This window comes from Mustela nivalis (genome assembly GCF_964662115.1).
Source record: "Mustela nivalis genome assembly, chromosome: 2".
Taxonomy (NCBI): domain Eukaryota; kingdom Metazoa; phylum Chordata; class Mammalia; order Carnivora; family Mustelidae; genus Mustela; species Mustela nivalis.
The window spans coordinates 59,681,711-59,694,255 of record NC_139021.1 but is presented as its reverse complement, the minus strand read 5'-3'; the positions used below and the strand labels follow the sequence as shown (position 1 = coordinate 59,694,255).

The 12,545-nt window shown below is 39.9% G+C and overlaps 1 protein-coding gene across 2 annotated transcripts in view; it reads right to left on the bottom strand.

Moving 5' to 3' along the window:
- TRPA1 (transient receptor potential cation channel subfamily A member 1) overlaps positions 1-10,623 on the bottom strand; it is a 65,448-nt gene extending 54,825 nt beyond the window's left edge. The window contains exons 1-2 of one of the 2 annotated variants that reach the window (XM_082719355.1): positions 10,239-10,623; positions 1,653-1,812 (exon numbers count right to left, since the gene is read on the bottom strand). In XM_082719355.1, coding sequence (XP_082575481.1) covers positions 1,653-1,812; positions 10,239-10,349 — 271 coding nt within the window. In that variant the 5' untranslated portion in view covers positions 10,350-10,623. The remainder of the gene's footprint in view (positions 1-1,652; positions 1,813-10,238) is intronic. The other variant, XM_082719356.1, reaches the window with a different exon arrangement.
- Positions 10,624-12,545: the final 1,922 nt, after the last annotated feature.

The window sequence follows — 12,545 nt, the reverse complement described above, 5'->3', positions numbered from 1 at the left end:
AACATATTACACTACTTACCTTGTGAGCTCAACATAAGAGTAAGACCTTTTATACAACAGTATCTTATATCTATTCTAAAATAGACATGTCTGTCTGCTTTATCAGCCTTTTTAATTAGTGGCAGGATATTATTATGTCTGAGGAGATGGGAAAGTACTCAATCATGAAAATGATTTGGGACCATGTGCAACCACACTGCAGCGACAATGCCCATGTTTCTCCTTTTAAAAATTTATCTTTCCTCTCTCCTTTCATTCATCCAATACCTCATTCTCAGCAACACACCCATACACACATACACACACACACACATGCATATACTCCTACTCTCTCATACTCATCTACATCTTTGGACCAATCTGTCTGATTAAATCACTCCTTTCAAGATTTTCATTCAGCACCAAACTTAAACAGGGGCCTACAATGATAAAATCCCATTTACTAACTAACTAATGAATTTGACCTTTATCTCTATCAGTTTTCAGAAACCATTTTTATAAAGGTCATTGAGACCCTTTTGCCCATGGGTTATTGTGTTCTTCTTCCTATTTTAGTTCTTGGGTGCAATTGCTCTTATTACACATCTGAGAACTCTTCCCTGGGCTTCTGTACCATCCATCCCTATTCCACCACCCTTTTCAAAGATCCTCTTGCTAGCTTTTCCTCTGCCATCTGATCCTTAATGACAGTGCTCTAACCTTAAGCTACCTTTGCCGTCAATTTCACGGTCTCCTAAAGGACTTCCATGCAATTCCATAGCCTCTGATACTTTTTATGAACAAAGGCCTTGTGGGGGCAGCCCCCTTCCTTCTAGAGTTCTAGTCTACTGGATATTTCCAATAGTAGATGTCCTCTGGACCTTTCAGACTTAGTATGACCAAACCAAATTCATTATTCTTCACATCTCACTCTCACTATTCTTCTCTTCTTTTTATATGCCTTCTTTTCTGGATAGCTTTACTATTAGCTAATCTCCTAAATTAGGAAACTCAAAGTTGGTTCAACTGCTTGCTACTTACTCCTCACACTCAATCTCTTATCAAGCCTTGTCCATTCTACATGCAAAACAGCTCTTGCTTCTTTCCCTTTCTCCCTATTGCAATCTCAAAACCCTCATGGACTCTCATCTTCTCTTTGCTACTAAAATAGCTTTTCATTTGTGCTTCCTCCTCCAATCCATCTTCCACAATATTGATGGAATCAGCTCAAGTAACAAAGGTCTTATCACAGTATCTCATGGCTTAAATCTGTAGCATCTCCCTTCCTTATGGGATTACAGTTGAGTTTATCAAACAAGGTTGTGTGTGCATGAGGCTGGATAGGAGAGGATGTTCCGTCTTCTTAGAGCCTTGATTTTATTCAATGATATGCAATTTAAGTGCAGAATGACCTCAATTAAAATAGTAAAGAACACAACAAATGTGTATAAAGAAAATCTCTGCATGGTATGCAATGTGCCAGATCCCTGCATCACCCTTTGCATTATTTCAGTGGAAACTAGCTCTAAGGGAAAACCACACTCCTGAGTGAGATATTCAAGCCCTTTATAATCTGGAACTCATCTGCCCTTCAAAATTACTTCATACCACTCTTCCCAATGAATCTAATGGGATGATGGACTTATACAGCACTCATTGTAACATCCCGTGACCTTCAAAAGAGGAGTCATTGATGATCATCTCCATCAGCTCCACATGACCTTCTGCTGCAGCATGGTGCAAAGGGGATGCATTCATATCATCATATTTGCTTAATTTCTTTCGTTTCTTCAGAAGGTTTTTAAGTCTACATGTACTTCCTTCAAAAACCACCTGGAAGTATATAAAAAATTGTTACCTCCAACAAGCATACATAAAACGTATTAATACAAGTTAATTTTTTAAGGGAGGAGGGGCAGAGGGAGAAGGAGGGAGAGAATCTGCTGAAGGTGGAGGCCATGCAGGGCTCAATCTCACAATCCTGAGATCAGGACCTGAGCTAAAATCAAGAGTCAGATGCTTAAACCAGTGATCTGCCCAGGCACCTCACTACAATCTGTTTGTTAAAAGGTTACTATCACCCAAAATTATTCATCATGCTTATGATAAAGTAAATATTTTTTGAAGAACACAAAATGAGTACAGATATATAGAAGGTACAAGTAGATGCTTGAACATTAATAAATGCATTAAATAAATGATCATAAACTTGTATATGCTGTAGAAATAAAGGCCTTGAGAAAACTTTTATTGAAGTAATTATAAGGGATGTGATCTAAAAAATAGCAAGTATAGTGAAAATATAGAGAAAAATTTTTAAGAATTTCTTTGAGAAAGAGAATGAGCAGGGGGTGAGGAGCAGAGGGAGAGAGAGAAACAGACTCCCTGCTCAGCGGGGGACTTGAACCCAGGACCCTGAGATCATGACCTGAGCCAAAGGCAGGAGTTTAGCCAACTGAGACACCCAGGTGCCCAGAAACATAGAGAAATTTTTTCAGATGAATATGTACTTATATCAGAGCATGTTGGATTTTTGTTAAATAAAAATATTTTCATGATACAAGGATTAAGTCCAGGAATCTAAATTATTGTCTCATCTTTGACCTTCCTGCTGACAGTTAATTCCCATCCAATGTTTCCTTAAGTAGCAGAGCTAGATTTATACCAAAACAGTGTTATGTAACTTACTTGGTTAGTAGTCTAGATGGCTATCCACTCACGCCCTGGGATTACATTATTCCTCCTCTTTTGATTAGTGGGATCCTGCACCAGGCCAAGTCAGTCCAACCACATTGTTCTCTGCACATTGGAAATCCTAGCTATACTGTGGACTTACGTAGGGCTATACTCGAGGACATGGAGAGGTTGCACAATTTACCCAAAGGGACTCAGTAAATGGCAAAGTCACAACTTGAACAGGAGATGCATGGAATATGTATTTTGGCTGATTGGTCAATGATGGAAAAACCAACATACAAGAGAAACTGAAGTTGAGGTAAAAAACCATCATCATAGAATGAGCTGTATGATAGCCAATATCATTCTCAATGGGGAAAAAGTGAGAGCTTTTCTGTTAAGATCAGGAACACGGCAGGGATACCCACTTTCACCACTCTATTCAACATAGTACTAGAAGTCCTAGCCTCAGCAATCAGACAACAAAAAGAAATAAAAGACATCCAAATTGGCAAAGAAGCCAAACTATCACTCTTTGCAGATGATATGTTACTTCATGTGGAAAACCCAAAAGACTCCACTCCAAATCTGCTAGAACTCATACAGGAATTCAGTAATGTGTCAGGATATAAAATCAATGCTCAGAAATCAGTTGCATTTCTATATATCAACAACAAGACAGAAGAAAGAGAAATTAAGGAGTCGATCCCATTTACAATTACACTCAAAACCATAAGATACCTAGGAATAAATCTAACCAAAGACACAAAGAATCTGTATTCAAAAAACTATAAAGTACTCATGAAAGAAATTGAGGAAGACACAAAGAAATGGAAAAATGTTCCATGCTCATGGATTGGAATAACAAATATTGTGAAAATGTCTATGCTACCTAAAACAATCTATACATTTAATGCAATCCCTATCAAAATACTGTCCAGTTCTTTCAAAGAAATGGAACAAATAACCCTAAAATTTATATGGAACCAGAAAAGACCCCAAATAGCCAGAGGAATGTTAAAAATAAAAAATCAAATTTGGCGGCATCTCAATTCCAGACTTCAAGCTCTATTACAAAGCTGTCATCATCAAGACAGTATGGTACTGGCACAAAAACAGACACACAGATCAATGGAACAAAATAGGGAGCCCAGAATAGACCCTCAATTCTATGGTCTAATCTTTGACAAAGCAGGAAGGAATGTCCAACGGAAAAAAGACAGTCTCTTCAACAAATGGTGTTGGGAAAATTGGACAGCCACATGCAGAAGAATGAAACTGGACCATTTCCTTACACCACACATGGAAATAGACTCAAAATGGATGAAAGACCTCAATGTGAGAAAGGAATCCATCAAAATCCTTGAAGAGAAAACAGGCAGCAACCTCTTCGACCTCAGCCACAGCAACTTCTTCTGGAACATCACCAAAGGCAAGGGAAAGAAGGGCAAAAATGAATTATTGGGACTTCATCAAGATCAAAAGCTTTTGCACAGCAAAGGAAACAGTCACCAAAACCAAAAGACAACCAAGAGAATGGGAGAAGATATTTGCAAACAACATAGCAGATAAAGGGCTAGTATCCAAATCTATAAAGAACTTATCAAACTCAACACCCAAAGAACAAATAATCCAGTCAAGAAATGGGGAGAAGAAATAAACAAATATTTCTGCAAAGAAGACATCTAAACGGCCAAAGACACATGAAAAAGTGCTCTACATCACTCGGCATCAGGGAAATACAAATCAAAACCACAGTGAGATACCACCTCACACCAGTCAGAATGGCTAAAGTTAACAAGTCAAGAAATGACAGATGCTGGCGAGGATGCGGAGAAAGGGGAACCCTCCTACACTGTTGGTGGGAATGCAAGCTGGTGCAGCCACTCTGTAAAACAGCATGGAGGTTCCTCAAAAAGTTGAAAATAGAGCTACCCTATGACCCAGCAATCCTACTAATGGGTATTTACACTAAAGATACAAATGTAGTGATCCGAAGGGACACGTGTATGCCAATGTTTAGAAGCATGTCCACAACAGCCAAACTATGGAAGGAGCCTAGATGTCCATCAACAGATGAATGGATAAAGAAGATGTGATATATATCTATATATCTATATATATCTGTATATCTATCTATCTCCATTAAAAAAAAAACCCTCAAAATCTTCCCATTTGCCATGTGGATGGAACTTGAGGTTGTTATGCTAAGCAAAATAAGTCAATCAGAGAAAGACAACTATCATATGATCTCACTGATATGAGGAATTTGAGAAATAAGACAGAGGACCATAGGGGAAGGGAGGGGAAAATGAAAAAAGATGAAACCAGAGAGGGAGACAAACCATAAGAGACTCTTAATCTCAGGAAACAAACTGAGGGTTGCTGGAGGGGAGGGGGATGGGGGGATGGGGTGGCTAGGATATGGACATTGGGGAGGGTATGTGCTATGGTGAGCACTGTGAATTGTGTAAGACTGATGTTTCACAGACCTGTACCCCTGAGTCAAATAATACCTTATATGTTAATTTTAAAAAAAGAGATTTGGCTAATAGTTAAAAAAAAAAAAGGAAAGAAAAAAGAACGAAGTGTGTGATAGACTGAAATATTTTGAACCATAAGAACAGATCTTGGAGAGCAAGTTCAGTAAGTTTTTGGCATAGTTGGCTGTTGTCACTGGCCTGTGAAAGTGTAACTCCAAACATATGCTCATTTCCACTGATGTCAGGGGAAAAGTGAGAGCTTTTTTTGAATACCTTATTTTTCTCTAATACTCTTTTTTCTTCCTCTTGCTTTTTATATTCTTTATCGTGACTGGACTGAGGATAATTTATCATAAATGACACTGTATCTCTTCCTTATGAAATTTTGTGGTGACAATGTTGATATTCCGCTTTTGACTCATTCTCACAAGATATGAAAAATTCCCAAGCCGAACTTTTTCTAGAAAACCTCATGGCCTAAACAGAATAAATTTACTAAAAATTAAGTAAATCTTTAAAAATAATTTCATTTGATGTTATTAATGTTACTATAGCAAAGAAAAGTTTATTAAAACCTTAATGTGATGAACTTACTTCTATTACCTTGCCTTGCATTATTTAAATTTTCATGAATACTTTAGATCAAAAGTATGTTGTTTTTTTCAAAAATTAAGTAATGTATCCTTTTATAATATCTGTATTAACTGACAGTCTAGTTCCATATTCTACTTCCCTACTTGAAAATTCTTACTATCTGTTTTATACAAAAAATTAAGAATTTTCAAATTTGGGGCACCTGGGTGGCTCAGTCAATTAAGCATCTGCCTTTGGCTCAGGTCATGATTCCAGGGTCCAGGGATCGAGTCTCGCATTGCACTCTCTGCTCGCCCAACTCTTGTGCTTTCTCGCACCTTCTCAAATGAATAAAATCTTTAGAAAGAAAAAAAAGGAATTTTCAAAATAATTAAATATAATCATGTTTATTAATTACACTTCAACTGACTGACAAGAGTGTTAGTCTAAGTTGCTTCTAGAATTCCTTATATTTGAAAGTGTTTAGGTATTAACAAATACGAACAACATGCCATATTCTATTGCTAACATTTTTATAGTGTTTAGATATGATGGTATCACTGATAACACACCAGCCAGAAGACACCAGAAATGGCACTGAATAAGGTATTTTCATATTTGATTGCCAAAGCCAAAGCCAAATTGCAGAGTGTGGGCCAAAACTGAGGCTGTCGCCAAACTCTGACATGTCCCTGAACTGCACACAAGTGCTCTACTCCAGAAGCCAGTCTCTTCTAGCACCATGCTGCACCGTGTCCATGTTGTGCTTAGCTCAAACTATACCAGTCTGTCCACCTGAATGAAGTGTGCCCTGTTCTCTTTCCTTTCCAATCCACCTTCTAAATGCCCTCCTAAATTCTCCCTCCTCCTTGAGGCTTTCGGGAGAGCTACAGGATGCCATTCTCTAGCCTAGCCTTTCTTTCTGTCTCTCATGACTGCGCAGTGAGAGACAGGCCACAGAAGGTATGGTGACATTATAGCACTGACAGTTACTAGAATGCGTGCCATGGATTCCCATGTCTTAAGTGTTTTCTCCACTTTAATTTCTAATATGGTAACTATTGGTAGCTTTAACCTCATAAACAAGCATTTTTTGGAATCATCAATTTTAAGTTTAAAGGTGTTCTAAGACACACCCAAAAAAGTTTGAGAAACATTCTCTAGTTCATTCCTCAGACTGTCTATGCTAAATGTGCTCTACACATGTGGATACTTATTTTGCATGGTAGTTTATATATGTAAATAGGTTTTCCAGAAAAAGAAAGTGAAGGAAGGAGAGAAATAAGGCAGATCCAGAGCTCTTACAGAGCAGCAGGTGGTGTCATATGGACCCGTATACACCTCAGAATTTCCCCAGACTACCTTTTTAAAAATCAGTGGGAAAAATTAATGGAACCTCATTCCAATGCTATACTAATATATAGGCTAAAATTATTTCTCAATGTTCCTCCCAGCTTTGCAAATATGAGACCAAGTAATAATCTGACTTTTTTCTGAAGGTATTTCTTATCAAATATTTCATCAAGTGAAATGAAAACCAAACATTTTACAAGACAGTAGCTTTTCATAGAAACCACCATAAAATAACTACTTCCTGAAAATGCAGCAACATCCTCCAAACAAATAATCCAGATACTTGCTTTAATTCTACCTTTGGCTGTGACTGGTCATGTTTGACATGCATTGAGATAAAATTGTTAAACTACTTAATGTTTTTTAATATAGTTAATAAAGATGGAGCATATTATGATTTACTCAACAACTCAAAGGATTCATTCAACAAATGCCAGGTTGAAATAAATAAAACGAAATCCCTTAAAAGTTTGAACTTTGGTTTTTGCTCTGTTATCACAGAATAGTATCGAAGAAATCATTTTTCTATGATAGTCTTTTAGTGCTCGCTTCGGCAGCACATATACTAAAATATGATAGTCTTTTAAATACACATGTATCACTTTTCAACTACAAAACTCTATGTAACAACCCATAATTTTGGTGAATGAATGATAGAACAAGGAGCATGGAACCATTTCTAAACTTAAACAGATTCAGTAATAAAATTAAAAATGAGGTTCTTTCAGAAATACACTGTTTCTCAATGTCTCACTCTACCAAAGAAAGTGTCTAATTACATTTGTTAGTATTTTAACACTTGAATTTGATGTTCTCCCAGTAATAAAGGGATTACACTGCCCACCCTGCAGGGCTGGAGAGAACAGTCTACAGGTCTGATCAGTGACGTGCTGTCAACACAAACCCAATTACATGCTCTAGAGGACAAATACTAGGCTCAGACGCTCATAAGGTACTGCTGAATTCAAAATGACAAAAGAGCATCTAAGTACTTTATATAAGCTCATCAGATGTGCTAAACAGTCTGGATTTAGTACAGCATATGTTAAGTTGGGTTTTGAAGAGACTTTTTAAAGTTCTGAAAGTAATTCGGGAATGTCATTTAGACAAAATTATTTTATATTCACTCAATATAGTTTTATTTTTTTGTTTTGTTTTTTGTCACAGGGTTACTTCAGATTCTTTTGGATTCCAAACTACATGACTAGATACAGAACATAATCACTTTTAAAGAAACTAATTCTAAGCACTTTAAAGCAGAGGCATCTCTCTCTCTGTGTCTGCCTCTCTGCCTACTTCTGATCTGTCAAATGGATAGATAAAAATCTTAAAAAAAAAACACAGAGGTATTAAATGCATTTGTTCTAGGTTGCTTTAATGAAATACAAGCAGTAATGGGGTAAAAAAGAGGGAAGCAGGTGAAAGATTTTGACAAATGAAGGGTCAAATGCTTAGAGTGTCATGGAAAAAGGTAAAGGCCTCAATCAGATGGTTCTCTGTCCACATTTCTTATCTTGTAAGGTTTCTTCCATCCTTTGATTTTTTTTAAGTATTCCTGAGATGGTGTGGAGATGCTGGAGAAAATACTATACACCACATCTTTTTAATCAGAAAACCTTTAGAGTCAGAACTCTCTACAGTATTATAGGTACCGATTTGTAATTAGTCTCACCGCTGACATTCCTACAGAATGATCTGGAATTACTTTAGTTAATAAAATACATAAACCCTTCAAACTACAAGCTCTATTGTAGCCTCTAAAAGCCTTAAGTCACATAAATGGCTCTACTTGACTTAGGCAATAAAACTACATGAACTACAAACAAAAATATGAAGTTTGAGACTCTGTGCTGTAGAAATCCTTTGGCAAATATCTCTTGAAAACAAAACCACGTTGGTAAGTGAAGTATTTCTGAGATTTGTGAAATGTACAATTTTCTTCCAGTCTGTAATATTAATTCCAAAAACACTATCCTAGCCCTGGAACTCAGAACCTCAATCCTTTGGATTAAGCCAAAAGACCCTAGTTAATATGTTTATATTAAGGAGGAGGGAAGAAAAAAAGTGTTTGATCTGGATGTGCAAATAGGGGAAGGCTGGTTTGTCAGTTTATGTGATTCACTACACGCACTTGTCTCAGTAACAATCTGTGCAACCTATTTAGAGGTCAAGCTGGTGATTTCTATCAAAATTAAAGCTGCACACACATCTTAGTTCTGCTAAGACTTTGATATGCATGCATATTCACTAATATACTAACAGAATAAGCTATATCCACACTCACTACACAAGCACATGTGTGATAGCAAAACACAACAAAATAAACACAACCTGAGAGTTCACTCATGGTGAACTAGTGAAGTAAATCATGATACATTCACGTAAGGGAATACTATAAAGCTCCAAAAACACAGTGAGGTACATCTGTAAGTGAATTTTAAAGTACTCTAAAATATAATTTCGTGTCACGTGTATGTATTTGTTCAAACTCCTCCTCCCCCGCGCTCTGGAAAATACTGGAGGCACTGATAACACGGTTCCAATTCAGGAAATGGATTTGAGGTAGGGGGTGGGGTCGAAAAGACTCGTAATATTAACGTTAAACAAAACAAAACAAAACAAACAAACAAACAAACAAACAAAAAAGATCATTCCTCCTGCTGACAACGGGCGGAAAGCCAGGGGCGGGTTTGCTGAGCCCTCAACAGCCTTGGTCCCCCGACCCGGCCGTCTGCAGCTAGTGCTGCCTCTTGGGACGGACGCCAGGGTGTCCCGGGAACCATGCAAGCGACCCAGCCCATCCCAGCCCTGAGCGCCTCCAGAAGACCACCCATCCCACGTCAAGAGGCCTCTTCTTCTACAGTCCTTCCTGACGCCCCCACTCCCCGGAGGAGCCCGCCAGTCCCGCCATTCCCCGTACTTGGGGGTAAGTCTCCCCAGACTGCAGGTGCCCGCGCCGGGGTAAGGGCAGGTTGAGCAAAGCGGCAGGCAAACTGGACCCAGCAGACGCTCCCGGGGCGCCTCGCAAACGCGGCCCTTCGCCCCCCGCCCCCATTCTCAGAAGGTCCCCAGTGCCCGGCGTCCTCCCGTCGCGGGGTTGCCGGCTGGGAAACCCCGAATGCAGGAGCGCAGAGTTAAGCACTGCCGCCCCCGCCCGCCCATCGCCCGGCGTACCTTAAGCGAGTCCTTGGAGTCGTCCATGTCGTTCTCCACACCCTGGTAGACTGCGCCCTGGGGCTCCTCCTGCTTCCCAGGACTCAGCATCTTCCTCAGGCTGCGCCTCATCGACCGCACCCCGGCGCCACCTGCGCCAGCTGCTCCCCACGTGCGCGGGCACCCGCGGCGAGGGAGCGCGGAGAGCTGCCGGCGCCTCGCTCTCCCCCCGGCGGAGAGAACTTCTGGAAGGGCTTTCCGCGTCCCGGGGTGCTAGCAGTGCAGGAAAGAGGAGGGGCACGGGGAGGAGGCAGGGGCACAGACCTCGTGGCCGCCCCGAGACTGTCCCCCGCTCGCCGCTTCGCGCCCAGAGCACGCGCGACTTGCCTGTCCCGGCTGCGCTCACTTAGACTCAAGGTGTCAGGTCTGGGTGGATCCAAGGAACCTGGAATCTTTTATAATAAAAGCAGTAAGAACCGCCCCACTGGAGTGGGGCGCGGGGGTGGGGGTGGAGGATGGCGGAGGATGGCGGAGGATGGAAGTGGGGAATGAGAGGATAACCGAGTCCCTTGGAAGATTTTTCTCTTTTAGGATTCCCTCCCTCCCTCCCCTCCCCCAACGCTTCTGAGTTTGGGTGCCCGTTGCGTTTTAGACTCTTTGAGTCGGAAACAAGATTTTTATGAACACTTCTCTTTCCAGGAGAATAGGGAGAGAGATTAAACCCTGGCACCGATTTGAGTAACTAGATCAGGTCCCTTTGAAACACAGGTCCCATCTCCTGTGGATGGCAATACTAATCTCACGATCTGGTGTTTCAGAATGGCTAAAAAAAATGACTGTTAGGGTAAAGGTAAATCACATTGACTGCTCTGGGCTTGTATACCCTCAACTTTGTTTGTGAAAAGCTTATCTTCACGGGCCTGCCCTACATCTATTAATCGACAGCCTGTGTCTAAGTTGTGGAGAGGAAGGTGTTTTCCTCTCCGCTGACCAGGCTGCTTTTCTCTCTGTTCATACACTGGAGCCTTTGAAACTGTAGCAGTTATGTTTAGGCTACAAGATTAGAAAGGAAAAAATTTCTTTCAAAAAGTGACTATACTTTGCACAGGCCAAAACTTTATCAGCTTCTTGTTTGGACAATCTGTGCGCTTTTTCAAGGCTGTGGGTTGTCCTAATCACATGGCAATCTCCAGTATGTGTCACAAGACCCTCATGGTTCCAGGACCTGGCGTAGATCCTGTGCTAAATAAATAGAGGTTTGTGGACTTCTTGACCTAGGGGCTACGCTGGGCTGAACGTATGGGCAGGTAATGTGGCATGATGTTATTTGGGGACTATGGAAGGCCCCCCCCAAAGCTATCAATAGATTTTGCAGGTTGCCATCTGTACCACCCATAGAATAGAATTCCTTAGAATTCCCTAGAAGGATATATTAAGGTTATTCCTGTTTACCAGGTGATGGGCATTTGGATTATTTCTAATTTTTAGTTTATCAAAAGTAATGCTGCTATGAAATTTTTCATACAAGTCTTTCCATGGACACCTGTCTTCATTTCTCTTGGGTGCATACCTAGTAGCAAACTGTTTGATTATATAATAAGTATGTGCTTGGCTTTGTTGAAACTGCTGAACCATTTTCCAACGTGTCTGGGTCGTTTTACATGCCCACCAACACTGTATGAGGCTTCCAAGTTTCTCCGTATCCTCACAAAACTTGGTGTCAACAATCTTTTTGATTATAATCATTCTATTGTGTATATAGTTGTATCTCATTTTGGTTTTAATTGGCATTTCCCTAATGGCTAATGATATTGTCCACGTTTTTCATTTATTAGCCATTCATACATCTTAACAAAATGCTTACTAAATTATTTTGTCTTTTTTAAGTCGAGTCGTCTTCTTAATATTAGGTTGTAGGAGTTATTTATTCTGGATACAGGTCTTGTATCAGATAAATGTTTCACAAATATTTTTGCAGAGTCTGGAATCTCTTTTTATTTTCTTAATCGTGTCTTTTGTTGTTGTTGTTGTTTAAGATTTTATTTATTCATTTGACAGAGAGAACACAAGCAGGAGGAGTGGAAGAGGGAGAAGCAGGCTTCCTGCTGAGCAAGGAGCCCCATGTGGGGCTCGATCCTAGGACCCTGCGATCATGACCTGAGCTGAAGGCAGATGCTTAATGACTGAGCCACCCACATGCCCCTTAATGGTGTCTTGTGAAAGGTAAAACTTTTAATTTTGAAAAATGTCTAATTTATTATTTTTATGGATTGTGCTTTGAGTGTCGTGTATAGCAATTTTTGCTTAAGTTCACGTTAAAAAGGCTTA